Source organism: Dipodomys merriami, unplaced genomic scaffold, assembly GCF_024711535.1.
Source record: "Dipodomys merriami isolate MVZ:Mamm:240054 unplaced genomic scaffold, mDipMer1.0.p SCAF_97, whole genome shotgun sequence".
NCBI classification, from domain to species: Eukaryota; Metazoa; Chordata; class Mammalia; order Rodentia; family Heteromyidae; genus Dipodomys; species Dipodomys merriami.
Genome location: NW_027206590.1, coordinates 292,965 through 315,419, shown reverse-complemented (window position 1 = coordinate 315,419; position 22,455 = coordinate 292,965). Strand labels below are relative to the sequence as shown.

The 22,455-nt window shown below is 41.3% G+C and overlaps 1 protein-coding gene across 4 annotated transcripts in view; it reads left to right on the top strand.

Annotated features, from left to right (window-relative positions):
- Nucleotides 1-22,455, top strand: part of LOC138821958 (mitochondrial 10-formyltetrahydrofolate dehydrogenase) — a 46,800-nt gene that overhangs the window by 9,167 nt on the left and 15,178 nt on the right. For all 4 annotated transcript variants that reach the window (XM_070014414.1, XM_070014417.1, XM_070014418.1 and 1 more), the window contains 15 exons: nt 378-543; nt 3,244-3,345; nt 3,514-3,603; nt 5,696-5,830; nt 7,024-7,149; nt 7,644-7,735; nt 9,569-9,716; nt 12,963-13,082; nt 13,584-13,711; nt 15,565-15,715; nt 17,083-17,153; nt 17,235-17,340; nt 19,243-19,330; nt 20,249-20,342; nt 20,572-20,671. In XM_070014414.1, coding sequence (XP_069870515.1) covers nt 378-543; nt 3,244-3,345; nt 3,514-3,603; nt 5,696-5,830; nt 7,024-7,149; nt 7,644-7,735; nt 9,569-9,716; nt 12,963-13,082; nt 13,584-13,711; nt 15,565-15,715; nt 17,083-17,153; nt 17,235-17,340; nt 19,243-19,330; nt 20,249-20,342; nt 20,572-20,671 — 1,717 coding nt within the window. The remainder of the gene's footprint in view (nt 1-377; nt 544-3,243; nt 3,346-3,513; nt 3,604-5,695; nt 5,831-7,023; nt 7,150-7,643; nt 7,736-9,568; nt 9,717-12,962; nt 13,083-13,583; nt 13,712-15,564; nt 15,716-17,082; nt 17,154-17,234; nt 17,341-19,242; nt 19,331-20,248; nt 20,343-20,571; nt 20,672-22,455) is intronic.

The window sequence follows — 22,455 nt, the reverse complement described above, 5'->3', positions numbered from 1 at the left end:
AATATTGCACTGAGTATCCTGTACTTTACTCCCATTCTTATTCCACATAATACAAGACTGAGTAGAACTTAGGAACTGGACTTGAGTAGTAAGATTGATGGCGAAGGAGAAACTGACTCCTGTGAGTCAAAGTGGTAATAATGATGAGCTCTAATGCCTTTTTAAGTCATTTTCTATATGTTACTATGAAAGATTAAAGATAGGATACATTAAGTAGTGGTTCCATTAGGTACCTCCGAGCTCTATTATAATTTCTTAAGGTTATTTCATTCACTATCTGCTTTTCCATTTTAACTTTTTAAAAACTTCCTTAATACCATTAATTCCTCACTTGATTATGTAACCAAAACTTAAAATTGATAATATTCTTTTCACAGGACTCTGGTTATGGGAGATAAGAAAGCTGGATTTTCGGTTTTCTGGGCTGATGATGGTTTAGATACAGGACCCATCCTTCTTCAGAGATCATGTGACGTCGAACCCAATGATACAGTGGATACACTTTATAATCGATTCCTCTTTCCTGAAGGAATCAAGGCCATGGTCAGTATGTTAATGCCATCAAGAAAAAGTTAGTAAATACTTAAAACATTCATTCAAAACATACCAAGCCAGTCCCACAGTGATGCATACCTATATTCCCAGCCCTCAGGAGGCTGCAGCAGGAGGATTGAGAGTTTGAGGTCAACTTCAGCTACATAGCCCAAGCTATGTATGGGTAAAACAAAACAAAACAAAAGTGGAACTTGCCATGTGAATGGTCACTAAAATTATAAAGCTTAAAAACACAATTAGCCTTTATAATTGGCAATGGGATAGTATACTTAGGGTAGAAATCTGAACTTGAATATTTCTTAGTCTGTGACACTGATTCATTCCCCTTAGGGCAGTAATTAAGAAAGAAATTAGAGTGCTCTGTTGCTCTCATCAAATTTCTATCCCTGTTTATGATGACTGTTAAGTATTCAGAACCTTAGGATATTTTTCTACATAATTTTGACTTCCTTTAAAGATAATTTGAATTTGTCTTTGTGGCAAGGTGAAATTGCATTGTTGTTTTATTAATTCAAATGTGCCCTGAGCAAAAAAAAAAAATCCCAAAGCATTGGGCTGGGAAGGTGGCTCAGTGGTAGAGCACTTGCCTTCCATGCATGAGGCCCTGGGTTTGATTCCTCAGCACCACATAAGAAAAAAAGAAAAAAAGCCGGAAGTGGTGCTGTGGCTCAAGTGGAAGAGCACTAGCCTAGAGCTGAAGAGCTGAGGGACAGCGCCCAGGCCCAGAGTTCAGGCCCCACGACCAGACTCCCTCCCCCGCCAAAAAATATCGCAAAGCATGTATGCTGTGAAGTAGAAATAGTAAGCCTATTGAAAGGTTCAGCAATAACTCCCCTGTCATTCAATTTTTCCCCAGGGTTAGGTAGTAGAAGTAGCAATATTATACAACTTAGTTGCCATTGATGTGGGAGGGAGGAGAGCAAAGTTTTATGGAAGGATTCAGAGAGGGCTTTGGTATCAAAAAGATCTATCTTTGAGTTCACATTCTTCTACTAGTACAAAGACACTTGGTTGTTATATGACAATAGGCAAGTCACTCAGTTTCTTTAGCCCTGGTTCCCTCATTTATAAAACATAGACAGTATGTATGGTGTTGACCTGTAGGCCTGTAATGAAAAGTAATATTATTTGAGTAAAGTATCCAGCACACAGCAGATGCTTGAAAATGACAATTGCAGTCAAAATACCTTACGTGTGTTCAAATGGCATTTTCTCAAGCCTACATACTATATTTAATGGCTTTAAAGATAGATCTTCGTGGAATGAGCTGTATGCTTGTCTTTCTTCTTGGGAACACTATTGAGAAGCTGCGAGTCCTTAGAGAGAGATCTGCAAGTGTGTTCTTTCCTAGGCCTCCCAGAATGCAACTCAAGGCAATCAAACATGGTAGAGAAGAGAATACAGACACCTCCCAAAGGGAATCACAGCTGTGGGTGGATTTTAACTTCTTTAATTAGTATTCCAGGGGTCCTAAGCTAAAAAGCAAGTTGAAATAAATACAACAATTTATCATTTTCTACAAGCACCATTATGAGTTCAAAGATTTTATTGTATATGTGTATCAGTACTGAGGCTTGAATACAGGGCCTGAGTACTGTTCCTCAAAGCTAAGCTGTTCCTTAGCTTTTTTGCTCAAGACTAGTACTCTACCACTTGAACCATGCCTCTGATTCCACATTTTTGGTGATCAATTGGAGTTAAGAGTCTCACAGATTTCCCTAACCAGGTTGGCTTCAAACCTTGATTCTCAGATCTCAGCTTCCTAAGTAGCTAAAATTACAGGTATAAGCTCGGATGAGTAAAATGACTTTTAAAAAATAATAATATTCTGGAAATTTCCTTTGAATCACTCAAGAGAAATTGAGGTTAGCACACACACACACGTGCACACACACGCACGCGCATGTGTACATGTGTGTGTGTGTGTTACTAGGGATTGAACCTAGGACTTTAGATATGCTAAACGGCTTATTCTATTACTGTGCTGCCACTCCCCAGCTCCAAAAGGGAGCTTTTCATGTGTGGTTACTGGGGTTTGAACTTGGGGCCTCAAGCTAGTTAGGCAGGTGCTTTACTGCAGAACCACACCTCCAGCTATGTTTTTGCTGGCTTTTTGAAAATAGGGTTTTGCCTCTTGCCTAAGCATGAGCTGGGCCATGTTATACCTATGTTACTCTTCTTGTCATAGCTAGGGTTACAGGCATTTGTCACCACATCCAGCTGCCCATTAAGAAGGGGTCTCATGAGCTTTTCTGGCCTCAAACTAAGATCCTCCCAATCTCAGCCTCTCAAGTAGCTAGGATTATAGACATGAGCCACCAGTGCCCAGCTGAAGGGTGTCTGTTTTTTGAATGAAGGCTTGATATTGGCAGCAGATTAACCTGGATTGCAAACTATCCATTAGGTATCTCTGACCTTGTACTAATTGTTCAGCTTGTCCCTGATCTACAGCTTCTCCATCTGTAAAACAGGAATGAAGATGTCCATTTTGAAGGATTCCTGTGATGTTTGTAAGGGATATTTTACATAAGGTGGTTACCACCCTTTGTGCTTGACATCTCGACAGAGCTGAAGAAATACACTCAGAGTGGATTTATATGTAGTAATTCTGTTAGGCACAAACTTAAGTTAAACAGACCATGCCACTGGGTCTCTGGGCTGTAACACAGATTACGTTTTCTGCTTTAGGTAGAAGCTGTCCAACTCATAGCTGATGGAAAAGCTCCTCGGATATCCCAACCAAAGGAGGGGGCAACATATGAAGGTATCCAGAAAAAGGAAAATGCTGAGGTATTTCTATCAACTCAATAACACATCTCAAGTTCACAACCCTTTGCCTTTGAGAGATTTCTAATGTACTGTTTCATAGCCAAATGATCAACTTCCAAGTCAGCCTGCCCACCCCCTTCCACCACTTTGTGCCTTTGAGATTTATATCCTGTGTTTGTATTTGCCTAGATTTCTTGGGATCAGTCTGCTGAAGTTTTACATAACTGGATTCGGGGTCATGATAAAGTACCTGGAGCCTGGACAAAGATAAATGGGCAGGTATTGATCGATCAATTGATTGATTCAATTTATTTATTTGCTTATTTACTTTGTAGTATGAAGAATCAATGGAACCCAGGGCCTTGCATGTGATGGGCAAATGCTCAACACCCATAGCACTTTTTCACTTTTATTTGAGATGGGATCTTGTTGAGTTGCCCAGGTTGGCCTCAAACTCAGGATCTTTCTGCCTCAGGCTCTTATAGGTGTGTGCTATCATGACTATCTTCATACTCTTTCTGAGAGGTATTAGAAAGAAGTCTAAATTTTCCCTGATTATTATCTTTGGGTGTAAGTAGAATCTGTGATCTTCCCCCATCTTCTTTGCTTTTTGTTTTTTTCTTTTTTTTGTGGCGAGATGGGCTTTGAACTCAGGCCTTTGTGCTTGCCAAGCAAGTGCTCCACCATCTAAGCCACATCTCACACCCCTTTATGCCTAGACTGGTCTCAAAATACGATGCTCCTGATCTCTATACCTCCTGAGTAGCTAGGATTACAAGCATGTGCCACCATACCTGGCTTCCTCCCCTCTTGATTCACCATGTATCAAGTGTTTATTGTGGTATAGATGCTGGGCATCATCCCTGCTCCTTGGGAGCCTGCAGTTTTATTGGGAACATGGGGAAAGGGACAAACACTGACAGTATAGTGAGGCAAAGGCTGTTAGTAAGTTCTGGCTGAGGTGATGGGGGAAGCTCCTGAGGGAAGACCACTTTGAGAAGATGAGCCAAGGAGGACAAGACAAAGAAGTGAAGCCTAGGAACAGGAGCCTGACACATCCTTTAGGACTTTAATGGACAGTTCAACAGTGCCAGAGCCTTGGTTGTAAGGAGAGATGGACTAGAGAAGTGGGCGGGGCAGGGATAGGGAAGATCTCCCCATTCAATTCTTGGAAGTTTCCTGACCTCACATGCCCTGCCAGGAGGGATCTAATGTTCTCAGTGCTGACCAGGCTCTGACCACCTCCAATAGAACATATTCTCTATTGTCAGGGTCTCTACTTACTAGTTCCCACACTAGACTATATGCATTCCTTGAAGCAAAGGCTTCTCATGATCACCTGTGGTATTAGGCTTGCGTTGCATGACAACAGAAATATGTGCGGTCAGTGGCTAACCAAGCGAGGAAGTTCAAGGTCATGGTAAAGCCTGTGGGACCTGAAGCCAGGATGTCTCCAAGAAGCCTCTAACTCTGCCACTGTGGCTGTGTTATCTTGGCACATTCCCTCTCTGTTAAATCTGATGGAGAACACTGCCTCCCTCATAAGTTATGGGTTATTAAGAAGATGGCATGAGTAAGTGATATATGTGCATTTGTGTAAATACTTAGTTCACACATCTAATAAGATTTCAGTGAGCATTCAACAAATGTTAACTCCTGTACCTAGTAAATGACAGCCAGTAGTCCTAGAACAATAGTAATAAATTAGTGTCAATTGTGTTTGGTTATGGTCTGAATCTGGGCCTGTTTCCTGTTTCACAAAATATACCCTGCATTTCATTGGTTTTACTGATTGATAGTGATAGTGATTGTGGTGCTAAGTATCAGTACCTAGCCTCACACATGCTAAGCAAGCTCTTGACCGCGGAGCGAAGCATTCTGCATTTCTCATCCATTCTCACACTGCACTGCAGGAGTCTACATGATGCCCACCCCTAACACCCACACCCACCCACAAGCCTGCATTCAGGTTACAACGTTTGAACTTTCTTTGTATCTGTTTGAATTCATGATAAATGTAAAAATTATGTCACCTAGACATGAGTATTTTTTTTTTGAAACTCTGATCACACATTTGCAGTGTATCTCTTGTTTTATGACATTTCTCTGGATGCTTTGTATAGCCTCTATATGTTTTATACATATGTCTACAATATATAGAACTAAATCTACATGTGTCTATGTATATGTATGTGTGTATATATAAGTATATATATATATATATATATATATATATATATATATATATATAAACACTATCTCTCATTTAACTGTGGATGATCATTTAAAATTCTGTATTTTGGCAAGGAGTGATGGCACCCTTCCTTGTGAGCATCTTTACTTTCCTGTCTGAGTCTGATCTCCTTTTCAGATGGTCACATTCTATGGTTCATCATTGCTAAAAAGTTCTGTGCCTCCTGGGGAACCACTGGAAATTCAAGGTGCCAAGAAGCCTGGTCTTGTTACCAAAGCTGGACTGGTTCTTTTTGGGAACGATGGGAAAGCAGTGAGTGTTCAATATATTTGTCCATGAAATAAAGGTTCTGATTTCCTCCTATAACGCCAACTCCTGAGGGAATAGCTTTTCCATGGTCATGTGGGATGTGAAAGGTGTGGTGTGTCCTGACGAAGACAAGGCCCCTTGGGGCGAGTCCTGCAGACCTACACAGTCATCTTTGTGACACTGAAACAAGGAGGTGGACTGTACGGTGCTACTCACTAGCCTTGAGCAGGATGGTTCTCCCCTGCATCTCAGTTACCCCATCTACAAAGCAGAGAAGAGAGTCAGGTCTCCTCCCACAGACAACTTCTTGGAAGATGTGGTGATGTGCACATGGCCCCTGCTGAGGCTCACTGCATTTCTCGCTGGGCATGAGCCATCTATCATCCATGCTTCCTGTGCTCAGGGAAACCACTGAGGGCCTCAATAATGACAGTTTCCTGTAAAAGAAATCTGTCGTTTATAGAGGTTTCCACTGGCTGAGATTTCTTATCCTGCTACTCTGAAGTCTTAATCCCAGTTCTGTTGCTTCCTGTCTGGTAGAAATTAGATAAATTAGTCAACCTCACTGCATCTGTAAAATGAGCAGCTGCCTCCAGCAGGATTCTTGAGATTAAATAAGACATTTTAGCATACATCATATGGATAGCACATGATACAAACCAAGTGCCTGGATGGTAGTGACAGCTGAGCTGGGGTAAGTGGAGCTGTGTGTTTGTTATGATAGGGTTCAGTTCCTGTTTTTCCTGGGCTTAATATTTAGATGTATCTGCCCCTGGACTTGACTTCCTCCTTTCTGGTGCCACTATTTAAAAAACAATAAGCCATTTAGTCCTTTTTTTTATATCATATTAACTACTTTTATTTCATGTTTTTATTTTCCAAATAAACTATTATTTGTTTATTATACAGTCCTAGGTTTGCTTTACTCTTCCTAGACAAGCATTCCACCACTGAGTCCTTTTTTTTTTTTTTTCCATTTTCTTTCAGATTTTATTTTTTCATTATACCACTTTCGCCCAGGCCAGCCTGACTGCAGTCCTCCTGTTTCTGGGCTTTCAGGCATATGCCACCAAATGAGGGCTCAGAATAAGTTGAATTTATTCCTATGTAATACATTAGACTCCATCTCCTACCATTCTTACTGTGGAAGACCCGAATCCTCATTTTCTTGTGTTTGTTTTGTTGCTTTTGTATAGCTTATGGTGAGAAATCTACAGTTTGAAGATGGAAAAATGATCCCAGCCTCTCAGTACTTTTCGGCAGGGGAAATGTCCGTGGTAGAACTTACAGCTGAAGAAATGAAGGTGGCAGAGACCATCAAGGTAAACATGATGGCCTTACTATATCTGACCTTGGAAAACAGAACCATCTTCACAACTGGTATCGATGTCCTCACAGTCTTGGGGCTGGAGCCTGTATTTCCTATTTTTGTATAAATTGCAATAGGAAACCAACTCCAAAATGTATATGCTCATGCAGAGTATGAACAAATTTATTTCTTACCTAAGGAACCCAAGGTAGTTCTAGGAAGGGCTTGGAACCGAGGGGTGAAACTGGGGACTGGGTTTAGTAGTGAGATCATTCAGTGCTCAAGCCCTTCAAGGTCAAAGGAGTACATGGCATTTTATGTGTGTGGTGGGGCGATTTCCCACGGACCACCCTGGGGTGGTACTGGCCACGCCCACTCACATTCATTGACTGCTGTGGAGCTGTGTGTATGAGCTGAAGAGGAGGAAGTTCCTGGGTGAGCTAGCCAGTTTCTGCCACATAGTTCTATGTGGACTTCCTCCTAAAGTGTCCCTTTCTGTGTGTGTAGGTAATCTGGGCTGGGATTTTAAGCAACATCCCTATGATTGAAGATTCCACAGACTTCTTCAAATCTGGAGCAAGCTCAATGGATGTTGTGAGGTAAAACCTTGGTCTGCTAACATGGGTGCTTCCATGAGCGATTCTGATGTCTGAAAAATCAGATCTGAATTCCTCCTCTCAGAGGGCCTTACTCTGTCATGTCTGTCAACTGTAAAAGTCTTTTTTTTTTAAATTTCTATGTTAGACACATATATCTGCCTGTTTGTTTTTACTCATTGCTAACCAAGTTGTTTCTGTATCTCCTTTAGTCTTTCTAATTATTTGCTACTTAACTAGCAAAAACCTGGAGGTAGAGTTGTAGTATAAACAGTAGAGTACCAGCCTTGAGGGAAAAAGCTAAAGGACAGCACCCAGACCCTAGGTTCAAACCCCAGTAAAGGTTAAAAGGAAGAAAGGAAATGAGAAGAGAACGGATTTTTTAAAAGGAGTGAAAAGATTGGCTAGAATTTCTCTACAAAGGTTTACGGGAAGCTGAATGGCTGGAGCCCCAGTAAGTCTCCTACTTGGCAAGGCAGGTGTGCCAGCCCCCTAACAACGGTGCAGTCATGCACTGGCCTTTTTCCTTTGAGTACCTGGGATATGAGACAGCTGGACACACAGCCAGGGGCTGTGCAGTCCTTTGGTGATATGAGCAGAAAAAAGGAGCTGAGGAGAATTCAGTCCCCTTCCCCCACCATGGCCAATCATTAATATTTCTCCTCCTGACACAATCCTTCCTGTCAACACAGAAATGTTCCTGAACATTCTATTTATTTATTTGTTCATTTATTTAACAAAATTATTGAACACTTTATTACATATCAAGACCATTTTGGAAGCAGGGATGCAGTGCTGAACTAGACAAAGTGCTTTGATTCATTGAGCTTTTGTTCCAATAACCACAAATAATATTTCCAAGAGCACCCAGAAGTATTAAAAGTCAAGAGTTTTGTTCCTTAAATTATAGATTTCTCAACAATGATTCATAAGTGCCCAGAAACTTCTCATTAGCTTCAAAAAGACTTCAATACTGCATTTTTGATATAATTTTTTTGCTAGTAAAGTGCCTACAGGAATTACTCATTTCCTGTTTGAGTGTCTGACTTACCATAATCATCTGCTATCATCATGGTAACCAAGGCACCTCATTTGTTTTAGAGGATAAATTACTAGAGAACAGTAACAGTGCTGGGCTTTCCATACTGTACAGCATATACTATTGCTAGTCAGGAATTGTCAGAGGGTTGGCATAGCACCTTATCCATGTAATCCCAGTTGCTCGGAAGGCAGAAATCAAGAAGATCACAGTTCAAGGGCAGCTCAGGCCAAAAGTATAAGGCATGGCTCAAGTGATAGAAAATCTGCCTGGCAGGCAGTTCTAATCTCAGTACTTCTAGAAAGGAAGAGAGAGAGGAGAGGAAAGTTGAGGGGAAGGAAGGGGAGGGAAGAAAGGAGAGATAGAGAAGGAAGGAAGGAAGGAAGGAAAGAAAGAAGGAAGGAGGGAAGAGAGGGAGGGAGGAAAGGAGAATGTCCATATGACATTCATTTCTCATAATTTTGACCTTTAGGAAATTGTCTTTCTTATTCCTGAATTCATTTGAAAGGAAAGACTTGGCTTGGCTTGGCTTGCTCTTTACTATCTGGCTTATGTTGCCATGATTTCTTTTATAGTCATGGGTAAAGTTAATCCAGAAAGAAAGTCACTATCTTTCAAGGCAGATTTTTAATTATCTTTACCTAGTCTTAATAACTTCTGTGCTTAGCACTACAGAACTGTAAAAGCATGTGACTAGAAGTCTCACTTGACAAATGAGACTACCACTACCAGCAAATGTTGGTAACAGGTCTCATACATCTTTTGAAAGATGCCAGTAACCTGGATCTTACTTCTAGGCTGGTTGAAGAGATCAGACAAAGGTGTGGTGGACTTCAGTTACAGAATGAAGATGTCTACATGGCCACTAAGTTTGGAGACTTCATTCAGAAGGTTGTGAGGAAACTGAGAGGAGAAGATCAGGAGGCAGAGCTGGTGGTAGATTATGTAAGTGTCCCCTTGTTCAAACTCTAAAACAATGCTGGGCCTTGCATCCATTGGATTTACATTTTAAGATAGAGTCTTGCTATATAGTCCAGCCTGGCCTAGAACTCACTGTGTAGTACAGTCTGACCTCTAAATCCTGATCTTCTTGCTTCAGCCTCTGAAATATTGGCATTACAGGTGTAAGCAACCATGCATGGCTATTTGCAAACTTTTAAAATAAGTCTTACTGAGATGAAATTCAGATGCTATATAAAGCACTCCTTAAAGACGATCAATTTATGGTTTCCGGGCCTGCTGCTCATTCTTCTGCATGGCCTTTACTTCCTCTTTTAAAATATCACCCCTGAAAAATGTACATATCAGGCCAGTGCCTGGTGGCGCACGCCTATAATCCTCGCTACTCAGGAGGCTGAGACCTGAGGATCCCAGTTCAAAGCCAGCCTGGGCAAGGAAAGTCTGTGAGACTCTTATCTCCAATAAATCACCAGAAAACTGGAAGTGACACTGTAGAGCGCAAGCCTTGAGCTGAAGAGCTGAGAGAGAGTGTCCAAGCCCAGGGTTCAAGCCCCACAACTGACCAAAAAAAAAAAGAAAGAAAAGAAAAAAAGGACATCTCACCATTTTAGAGACAGTCACAGCTACCACCACTTCTATCTAATTTTGAAAGGTTTTCATTACTCCTCAAAGAAAGACTATACTGGCAACCATTCTGCACACACTTCATTTTACACTCCCTATCTCAGCTTCTTCCCCCTCTCAGTTTTTTCCCAGCTACCAGAAATGACTGATCTCCTTTCTGTCTTGATGGACTTACCATGTCTAGACATCAAATGTAAAAAGTTCCCCGTGACATGTGTCTTTTGCATCTGCTCCTTCCAAGTGTTCAAGGAACGTGTTTGCATTTTACTCCCCCTACTGGCCAAATCTTCCATTACATGGGACATGCAAAGGGGTGTGTGCTTTCATTTCATTTATGTACATTTGGGCCATTTGCCCTTCAGCCTGTTAACAATGATACTGTTATAAAAATTCCTCCACTTTCAGCTATCTGGGATAAACACCCAAAGAGTGGAATGAATGCAATTTTTTATTTGCACTCATTAATGACTATTGAGCATCTTTTCATGTTCTTATTGGACATTTGACTATTTTCTTTAGAGAAATGTTTATTCAGATGTTTTGTCTGGGCTGGGCATGGAGCACACACCTGTAATCGCAGCACTGTAGAGTCCAGCCTAGGCTCCATAATGAGACTCTGTTTCAAAACAGAAACAAACCAATAAACAACAGCACCAAAACCCAAATCCTTAGTCCACCTTAAAATTGGGTTATCTTTGTATTGTTGAGTTTTAAGAGATCTTTGTAGATATTTTGGGTATTAAATTCCCATCAGATATAGCTTTCCAAAGACTTTCTCTGATTCTGAGGCTTTTTCCAACACAATTCCTTTTTAGTTATTTATTTAATTTTTTATGTTGTTAATTGTGAAAATACTGTACAGAAGGATTACAGTTACATGAGCAAGGTAATGAGTACATCTCTTATCAAGCATTGTTGCCTCCTCCTTTGTTTTTCCCTACCATTCCTTCCCTCCCACCTCCACAGCTACACTCCCCTCCCCGCCTCCCACCTAAATTGTAAAGTTCGTTTTTCAACATAGTGTCTTGTATATCTCATTGTTGCAATGGGTCAACCTGTATTCCTATTTAAACATTTTGTTTTTTTCTTTCTCCTCCCCAAGTATACCAACATCAAATAACCCCTGTGTAAACAGGGGTTATACCATGGGGGAGGGAACAATTCCTTTTTATAGTTTAACATACTTTAATAGCAGATATTAAAATGCATTTGGTAGTGACAGGTGAGAAGATAGACCACATTTCAACCATGAACTTTGCATATAGGACAACTTGGACACATACAGAGAATGGATGGAATCTATCCTATGATAGAAATGTTGCCACCACTATATAGTTGCTGTCAATAAGAACCTTTTTTTTTAATCCAGATGTTGGTACTGTCTGGAAAAAAATTAGCAGGTTTATTTACAATTAGCTGTTGTAAAGTTAAACTGCTAAGACTCATACACTGAAACATTTTTACTTGTATTAATGATTTATAACCCCCTATATATGTATGTATATATGTATCTATTATTTACAATGTCTTTTTCTTGGTTTCTTACTCGTCGTCCTGATAATTACAAACAATCTAGTGGGGCTGGTAATGTGGCTTAGTGGCCTAGTGTGCATGAAGCCCTGGGTTCGATTCTTCAATACTATATAAACAGAAAAAGCCAGAAGTGGTGCTGTGGCTTAAGCCATAGAGTGCTAGTCCTGAGCAAAAGAAGCTCAGGGACAGTGCCCAGGCCCTGAGTTCAAGCCCCAAGACTGGCAAAAATTAAAAAAAAAAAAAATCTAGTTCAGATTAACCAATACCAATTTAACATCAGTAGTACAGAAAAACTTTGCTGGCATAGCACTCTGTCCCATACCCCCAATTTAGACTATTACTTTCATATAAATTCCTTCTTTGTGCTTTTATAATTGGTGCTCCCTGAAATTTTATTTTATATCAGTTAGAAGGAAAGTGTTAAAAGCAAAAGTATTTGCATACCAACTTCTGTATTTACCTTTGCCAATGTGCTTTTGTGGATTCAAGTACCTGTCTAGAAGATAACAATTTAAGTAACACTCATGCAACAGAAAGAGAATGAAAACTGAGAGGAACTTAGAAAACTTCAAATAGGGATACCAATGTAAAATGAAATGAAAGCAATGCCAGTGCTTCATCAAAGCCACCACTAGATGGCAGTGTCTGCCCTCTCCAGTTGCCTTTCTTGGTAAGGCCATCTGTATGATGAATGAGGGCCAAACCCAGCCTAGAGGCTTCTTTTTTTTTTTATTGTGAAAATACTGTACAGAGGAGTTACAATTACATGGGCAAGATAGTGAGTACATTTCTTATCAAGCATTGTAGCCTCCTCCTTTGTTTACCCTTCCCATCCCTTCCTAGCCTCCCAGCCTAGAGGCTTCTGCAGTCACAGGCACCAGCTTCCTGCCCCAGTAGCCATGAAGCATCCAAAGGCCCAAATCTTCTCCTTGCCCTTGTCCCTTCTGAATAGTAGGAACTAGAATGCCATTTACTGAACTTCTCTCCCTGCATTAGAGAATAAGCTTCTTTATTGCTATTCGGTATCAAGTGGCTACATACAGACGTCATTGAATCTGTTCCTATAACCCTCAGGTTTCAAAGGAGGTCAATGAAATGACAATTAAAATGCCATACCAGTGTTTCATAAATGGGCAGTTCATGGATGCGGATGATGGAAAGACTTATGACACTATCAACCCAACAGATGGATCTGTGAGTAATGAATGACCTAGCATATGGTGAGAAAATGCAGTCCTAGCAAGTCACTTTGTCACTCTGACTCCAGGGACTCTTTGGCCATACCTCATGCATTGCTTTCAAGCATTTCATCCTTGTAGTGGCTAATGCTAAAGATGGTTTCTGGGATAGGTGTTTATGAGGAACTTGGCAGACAGGTATGGTTGTATATATGCAATGTAGACAATTTTCTCAGGACTGAAAAGTCATAGCAAAAACAAATTTCAGCTTCCACAAGATACTAGAAAAAAATGTATAGTATTCCTACATGTACTCTTCCGCAGCTGTGGCACAGGAAATACCAGATTTCAGCTAATGTGATGTCCAGGTTGAGATGGTTTCTTTTTGTTTACCTATTATCAGATATATTGATTTCATAAACACCTTCCAGATTTTGTGAATGATGTTTGGTTTTCCTACTGATATAACACTGGATCCAAGGACCATACATGACCTATTTTTATTTTCCTGAATTAGACAATCTGCAAAGTATCTTATGCATCTCTGGTGGATGTTGACAAAGCTGTAGCAGCGGCCAAGGATGCCTTTGAAAATGGAGAATGGGGAAGAATGAATGCCAGGGAAAGAGGAAGACTGATGTACAGGTGGGCTTTTTGTTTTTGTTTTTGTTTTTCTTAGAAAAGCCAGTCTGTGACCTTCAGGTAACATTGCCAGAATGGTAAAAATAACTGCAAAATGTTCTAGTACACACCTATTACATAATGTCTCCTACAAACCGAATTATATGAAATCTCATATAGAGAAAGTCCTGGTGTTGGCATAATTGCTTGCATCAGGCAGGGCCCTAGTAGTGGGGGAAAAACCCATTCAGTAAACAGAGATGTGGGCAAGGTCCAGGGCATCTCATAAGGGATAATGGAACACCCAAGGCAGGATTAGCAGTGGGGGAAGCTGCCACTTCTCTATGCTCTGAAAGAACAGAAAGAATCTGGTCAGATCCAGGACTATATAAGAAGACCCTAAAGTGGTCTTAGGTCAGGGAGACATGGCAGCTGTTGCCATCCAGAGAGTTGGGAAATTGAACCCCTTAAGCACACCCTTCAAGTTCACACATCTACAGTGCTTCCCAGTAAACAGGTGATATGGTCTAGAAAGGTCATACTCCAGGAAGAAGAAGAAGGAGGAGGAGGAGGAGGAGGAGGGGGAGGGGGAGGGGGAGGGGGGGAGAGGAAGGGGGAGGAGGGGGAGGAGGGGGAGGGGGAGGAGGGGGAGGGGGAGGGGAGGGGGGGGAGTAGGAGGAGGAGGAGGAGGAGGAGGAGGAGGAGGAGGAGGAGGAGGAGGAAAGAAGAAGAAGAAGAAGAAGAAGAAGAAGGAGAAGATGCCGCCCAATTGTATTTCAAAATTTTCTTGCCTGCTTTCCTAAACTTGAATGACTGACCAAAGAAAGGATTTGTCAGAACAAGATCTAGAGGAAACATGGGGCAGGGAGAATTCCATGTCTGACTCTAGAATGGCCTAAAGAGAACAGCTTAGACACTCCAGCACAGAAGGAAAACAAGGGCAGATTCTGACTTTTTCATAGTCAGGCACTCAACACTGAACAGAACTCAGCTGTGACATTCGTTATTCAGCCCATGTTTCCACCTTGTCCTCTCTGGTTAGTTTTGAAGACATTTCTATACTACAAGTGTTCACCACTTCTTAGAGCACAGCTGTCGCCGACCTTTCCCTGTGTCGTCACAAGCTACCCACAATCCTGCTGCCTCCTCCCTTGCCATGGCTCTGCTACTTTTGTTTTTGCCAGTCCTGGGGTTTGAACTCAGGGCCTGAGTGTTATCCCTAAGCTTCTTTTGCTCAAGGCTAGCTTTCTACCACTTGAGCCCCAGTGCCATATCTGGCATTTTGTGAATAGTTTATTGGAGATAAGAGTCCCACAGACTTTTCTGCCAAGGCTAGCTTTGAACTGTGATCCTCAGATCTCAGCCTCCTGAGTAGCTAGAATTACAGGTGTGAGCTATTGCTACTTCCTAGGCATACCTGAACCTTCTGCTTTACCTTTACAACTTTTTTTTTCTGATACTGGGGACGGGGGGGGGGGGACAGGGAGGGGTTGTTGAACTTGCATTTCCTCAGCTTGCTTGGTTTGCTGGTGTTCTACCATTTAAGCCATGCATCTATCCTCAGTGTTTTTTGCTGGTTATTTTGGAGATGGAGTCTCTTGGACTTTTTTTGTTTTTTTTACCCAAGCTGGATTCAAATCATGATCTCAGCCTTCTGAACAGGTAGGCTTACTGGCGTGAGCCACCAATGCCCAGCCTTTTCAACACCTGAAACAAATCATTTATTCAATTGCTTGATTACTCTGTCTTCCCCACTGGGCCATGAGAGCAAAGACTTGTTCTCTCTGTGTCCAGCTGTGAATTTTCAACCCTCAGATGGTGCCTTATATGTGATAGAGACTTTGGCAGTAAATTAATTTCTTTCCCTGACCATACAGACTTGCAGACCTACTGGAAGAAAATCAGGAAGAGCTGGCCACCATAGAAGCCCTGGACTCAGGTGCTGTCTATACCTTGGCTCTAAAGACTCACATCGGAATGTCTGTGCAAACCTTCAGATACTTTGCTGGCTGGTGTGACAAAATTCAGGTGAGCACCAATATTCTTTGTTTAGAAAGGAAAAAAGACTACATTCATTACTCTGTGGCAGGTACTGTGTCAAATGCAATTTTTATATAGCTTGTCTTACCAAATAACATGATTTAGTCTGTTTTGTGCTACTATACCAGAATACCCAAGACTAAATAATTTATAAAGAACAGAAATGTATTCTTTCATGACTCTGGGGGCTAGGAATTCTAAGATCAAGGTTCCCTCAGGTTTTGGCTCTGTTTGAAATTGAGTTGATTGAACAATGGAGGGGGTAATATTGATCAAAATGCATTGTACTTATCAATGAATTTATTAGTGAAGACCCTTTGTACAATTACTAAAGCTAATATAAAAATTAATAGTAAGACAAGCAAAAAAGTCAAAAAATTGATTTGAATGGTTCAAACCTGCTTGCTACCAAAACCTGACTTGAATGAATGTGAATCTATTTTTAATCTTTATGGATATGACTCAGAGTAAGCATTCCTATGTTTTACTGATTAAATATTAATGCATTCAATTATGGAGGGTTTCCCAGGACCCTACTGTGGATAGGAGATAGTGTTGGAGGTATGCACTATATTATGTTTCTAATATAAAAAAACAACAACCCTGAATCCCTTAATAGAACCTGGCTGCAAGGTTTTAAGTGAAAGACTGTATCAGCAATGACATCTCCCTTAGCAGGCCAGGAAAACAGTTTATTTAAAGGCTACTATTGTGAATTGCTTGGGATTAAGTTTGACTGTATGTAACAGAAAACCCAAGTCAGAAGTTTATTTTTCTCCCTTTCAAGAAGTCTAAAAGCAGACAGAGGTTCCTCCTCTTTCTCTTTTTCAGGCTATCATTACTACCATGTGACTTTTCTCAAGTTGGTCTCATGGAATCATGATAACCACTACAGTGCCAGCCATTGCAGCAACATTCTGAAAAGGAAGAAAGAGGCAGTGGGAGCTTCCCTTAAAGGAATTTCCAGTGCTTTGTGGTTTTATTTTCCATTGACCACCTCTATCTGCTGTGGTGACTAGGACACTGTATTTTATCTGGGCATAGTGCTGTCTCCATTTATCAATACTAAGGGAAGGTAGGAGAATGGATATTGAGCAAACAACTCACATTCTAGGCCATGTGTAGAAACTGGGAAATGGAGGATAACTGACTTAGAATTATGTTTGTTTTCCTATGTCTCATGGTTATTTTGAGAAATAGTCCTTTCTTGCATAGGAATATATTTCTTATGATGTGAACAGCACCTTTCCATATTAGCTAAGGAAAAATAAACAGAGGTCAGGAAACAGATCCTTTGAGGTTAAAGTTATTCATTTAAGTTAGTAAAATAAGTAGCAACCTTTTCTACCCTGTAGGGTTCTACAATTCCAATCAACCAGGCCCGTCCAAATCGCAATCTGACCTTCACCAAGAAGGAGCCTATTGGGTAAGATGAAGAGAGCGCCCTCCAGTGATTCATGGTGGTATCAGTGTTAGACAGTAAGGATGTGGGCTTTCTCCCCTGCAGTGTCTGTGCCATCATCATCCCCTGGAACTACCCGCTGATGATGCTCGCTTGGAAGAGCGCTGCCTGTCTGGCAGCGGGCAACACGTTAGTGCTCAAGCCAGCACAGGTGAGGTGTCGAGGCCAGCACCCAGATAAATGATCATTTTTAATCTGAGAATTAAAGACACTGAGTTTCCATTTTATGTGGGATGGTCTTTATTGGAAAATACCAAGCAACAGTGGTATGAAATCACTTACAGTGTCAGACCCTATGAGAGCATGGATTCACAACGCCTACCTGGTTACACACAGGAAAGGTCTCCCAGCTTTACATGCAGGAGGCAGATCTCCATGGCCTGTGGTGGTCTGGTCCAGATCTAATAGATTCTGACGATATTATTATCCTAATACTTAGCAATGACCTACTCATGTCCAAACCAGTGCAAGATACTGTCCAGGTATTGTGCAATTCTATAGCCTTCCAAATTCAACGACAAAACACAAAAGTACAATCAGTGCAGGCAGGTTGGTTACAAAGGGTAAACCAATGACTCCAAAATGAGAGCTGGCAGAGAGTCAAATCTTTGCAAAGTGATCATAGTTAACACTTCCAGGCCTGGGATTGTTCTGCAGCACCTGGCTCCAGAGTAGACCCATAAAACCAGCATCCTCTGGGTATGGATTGGATTATTGCCCAAGTGCATGACAGGAATCTAATCATGAAGCAACTTTAGGCAAACTCAGGGTAAGCAATACTGAGTGAAATAACCCCTCAAAACTGTCAGTGTCATAAAACAGAAAATTCAGACTCTCCCAGATGAAGGGATGACAGAAAAAAAAAACTGAATGCAATGCATAATCTTGGATTTTCTTTTGTAGTAAAAGACATCATTAGAACAACTTGGGAAATGTAAATAAGGAATGTAGATTAAGTTTTCTATCAATTATTCCTTTCTTAATTTTGGAAATTTTCCTTTCGTTATGTAGAAGACTTTTTTTTTTTTTTGGTCAGTCCTGGGGCTTGAACTCTGGGCCTGGGCACTGTCCCTGAGTTCTTCACTTGAGCCACACACTATCACTTGAGCCACAGCACCACTTCCAGTTTTCTGGTGGTTAATTGGAAATAAGAGTCTGATGGACTTATCTGCCTGGGCTGGCTTTGACCCACAATCCTCAGATCTCAACCTCCTGAGTAGCTAGGATTAACAGACATGGGCTACTGGTGCCTAGTGTAGAAGACTTTCTTGGTGTTAAGAAATGTGTATAGAGGGCTGGGAAGGTGGCTCAGTGGTAGAGTGCTTGCCTTGCATGCATGAGGGACTGGTTTCCATTCCTCAGCACCACACAAGCAGAAAAAAAGCCAGAAGTGGTGCTGTGGCTCAAGTGGTAGAATGCTAGCCTTTGAGCTGAAGAGCTGAGGGACAGCACCCAGACCCAGAGTTCAGGTCCCATGACTGACAAAAAAAGGAAGGAAGGAAGGAAGAAAGGAAGGAAGGAAGGAAGGAAGGAAGGAAGGAAGAAAGAAGAAAGAAAGAAAGAAAGAAAGAAAGAAAGAAAGAAAGAAAGAAAGAAAGAAAGAAAGGAAGGAAGGAGGAAAGAAAGGAAGAAAGAAAGAAAGAAAGAAAGAAAGAAAGAAAGAAAGAAAGAAAGAAAGAAAGAAAGAAAGAAAGAAAGAAAGAAAGGTGTCTAGAAAAGAGACAAACAGGATCTTATATGTCTTAAACAGTGCCCTCCACACCTCATCATGTCCTCTAGGTAATCAATCTCCTCTATGTATTTACATGCAGACAGAAGGTAAAGCAAATGTGCAAACGATTAACACTTGAGGGGTCAGAGTGACAAAGATGTAAGGAATTCATTATACTATTTTGGTATCTTTGATGTAAGTCTGAAATTGTGTTAAAATAAAACTCAAACATTGTAAAGTCAAAATCAAATGAGCTCTTGGACAGCCATTAAGAGAAGCTTTGTACTAGTGGATAGCAGAGGCCAGAGTCTGAAGATGATAATTGCTGTCTGTCTCTGTCAGGTCACGCCCTTGACTGCTTTGAAGTTTGCAGAACTGTCTGTGAAAGCTGGCTTTCCAAAGGGGGTAATCAACATCATTCCTGGCTCAGGTAAACCCTCTAATGACCCAGTTTTCTATAACTAACGGATGGTATGGGGGTGGCTGATTGCTTGTTTTCCTGCTGGGTCTTAGCCTGAATTAAAACTAAATACAGCTTACCAAGTAAAAATATATTTAACCAGGTGCTGAAACTCTTAAAGTGGAAATACAGTATGGAGAAAGGGCGTAGAGAAGATTATTCTGTAAAACTTCCCTAAGATAGTCTATTTGATTTTGAGTAACTGCTTTGGAAAAATCACAAGCAAGGCTTACCCATTATATTAGTCAGATTCTGCAACACTGTGACCAAATACCTGACAGAAATAGCTTAAAAGGAGGGATTATTTGGTTCATGGTTCCAAGGGTTCAAATCGTGGTCACTTGGCCCCATGAACTTTGACAGAACATCATGGCAGCAGGACCACATGGCAGAGGAGAGCTGTTCACCTCATGGTAGACAGGAAGTAGAGAGCAAAACTAATGCAGAAAGGGCAGGATAAGACACAGCCCCAAGGACATGTAGCCAATGACCGACTTCATCCAAGCCCTACCTCTAACCCTTCACCACTGCTCAATAGTGCCTTCAGATTATGAATCCATCAAGAGAATGCCCCATTGATTAGGTCAGAGCCCTCAGGACCCAACCATTCCCCAAAAGCCCAACCAAGCCCCAATAATGGAGCTTTGGGGACACTTTGAATTCAAACCACAACATTCATTTGAATTTCTGGGGCCGATAATTGCATGAGACATGCGATTTTAGATTTTTATCCATTTGCAATTCATACCAAAAATGTAAATCTGAGATTTAAATGAAAGTCTACTAGTCTATTTCAGTGAAGTCAAAGATACTCTAATGTAAGTAAGACCTGAGTCATCTTTTCATTCATGCAAAATATAATTCAGGTATTATCCCCTGATTCCACAGGGGGCATAGCAGGACAGCACCTTTCTGAGCACCCCGACATCCGCAAACTTGGTTTCACTGGTTCCACCACGATTGGCAAACAAATCATGAAGAGGTACTGGTGTTGATGTCTCCTTTGGTAACAAGCCTGTTAAGCCAGGTTTCTGTTCCCTTTCCTCTCATATACTACTATCTTCTTCCCTTTCCTTTCCTTTCTTCCCCTCTGGGGCTCCATTTAGTTTTCCATACCAAGTGGTAACTTACAGTTTAGAAAAGCAAAAGAGAGGAAGGGAAAGACAGACACACAGACACTAAATGTTTGCTCCCCATTTATTTTCCTCTAGCTGTGCTGTGAGCAACTTGAAGAAAGTTTCCCTTGAGCTTGGGGGCAAGTCTCCTCTTATAATATTCAATGACTGTGAACTGGACAAGGCTGTGCGAATGGTAAGGGGGTCAAAGTCAAGTACACAGTTGCCACTCCTAAAACACACCATCTCCTTTGTTGGAGGTCTTCAAATGAGACTTGCTTTGTCTAGTTATAAATAGAAACTATCTTTTTATCCTAAGAACACATAGTTCTTAGGATAAAACAGAGGCTTGAACTCAAAGTCTTTCACTCAGCTTTTTCCAATCACAGTTGATACTCTTCTGCTGGCTACACCTCCATTTCAAGCAATTAATTTTTTTAAAAAATCAGTCATGGGGCTGAACTCAGGGCCTAGACACTGTCCCTCAGCTTTTTTTCTCAGGGCTACTGCTCTACTACTTTGAGTCACAGTGCCACTTCTGGTTTTCTGGTGGTTAATTGGAGATATGAGTCTCACAGACTTTTCTTTGCTTTTTTCTTTTTGGTCGTGGGGCCTGAACTCTGGGCCTAGGCGCTGTCCATCAGCTCTTCAGCTCAAGGCTAGCGCTCTACCACTTGAGCCACAGTGCCACTTCCGGCTTTTTTCTTTTTGCTTATGTGGTGCTGGGGAAATCGAACCCAGGGTCTCATTCATGAAAGGCAAGTGCTCTACCACTGAGCCACCTTCCCAGCCCTCACAGACTTTTCTTTTGGCCAGGCTTTGAACTGTGATCCTCAGATCTCAGCCTCCTGAGTAGCTAGGATTACAGGCATGAGCCACCAGCACCTGGCTCAAGCAATTAATTTTTTAAATAAAATGTTTATAATTTCTCTGAATTAAAATGTTTTAAAATGGGATGTAAATCACACCAACCATATCAAGAAGTTTCAAGGATATCATGATGATAGTTATAAGTTTTCTCCTGATAACGCACCCCTCCAGCCCTTTATCTGCTTGACAAATCAAAGGCTAGAGACACTAGTAGATACAATAAAATGCACATCTATAGTCCCGATACTTAAGAGGCTAAGGCGGGAAAATGGCTTGTGCCCAGAAGTTCAAGGTCATATTGGGCAACATAATGAGACTTCAGAGAGACAGAGACAGAGACAGAGACAGAGAGACAGAGAGAGATAGAGAGATTAGCAATATATTTTTCTGAGACATGGGCTAACAGTGAGCCAACTTGGGAATGGTTTGTGCTGAATGATCTGGTAGCTCTGATAGAAGCACAGGATGTTCTAAGCTCTGTGCTATCTTCTGCCCAGGTGCTAAGACCACTGTTCACTGAGACCACAGGTGGAAAAATGGGACAAGGAGATGCAAGCACTCCTGTGGCCAGGCCTAGCTGGACACGTTAGGGATGAACAGTGGCTGAGATTGCCTAGACTGACATTGGATCAGTATTCCATTGGACATCTGGATTTCTTAAAGCTTTTCAAAGCCTTCCAGAAAAGCTGGTGGTGGTGGGGGGAGAAGATGGGGGAAGTAAATGTTGTTGTTAACTGTAACATACTCTGTTACAAATTTTTAAAGCATCGTATCTTTTCTATCTCACACTTTTTTATGTGTGTGCCCATCAGGAGGCTTGAACTCAGTGCCTTGTGCTCTCACTTGACTTTCTTGCTCATAGGTCAGCCACTTGAGCCAATACCTCTGGTTCTGACTTTTTGCTAGTTAATGAAAGATAAGAATCTCATGGATTTGTCTTCCCAAGATGGATTTGAACTGCCATCCTCAGATCTCAGCCTCCTGAGTAGCTAGCACAGGAAGAAAACTCTGTGAGACTCTTAACCACCAAAAAGCCAGAAATGGAAGTGTGGCTCAAAGTGATAAAACACCAGCCTTGAGCACAAAAGCTCAGGGACAATGCCTCAGAAC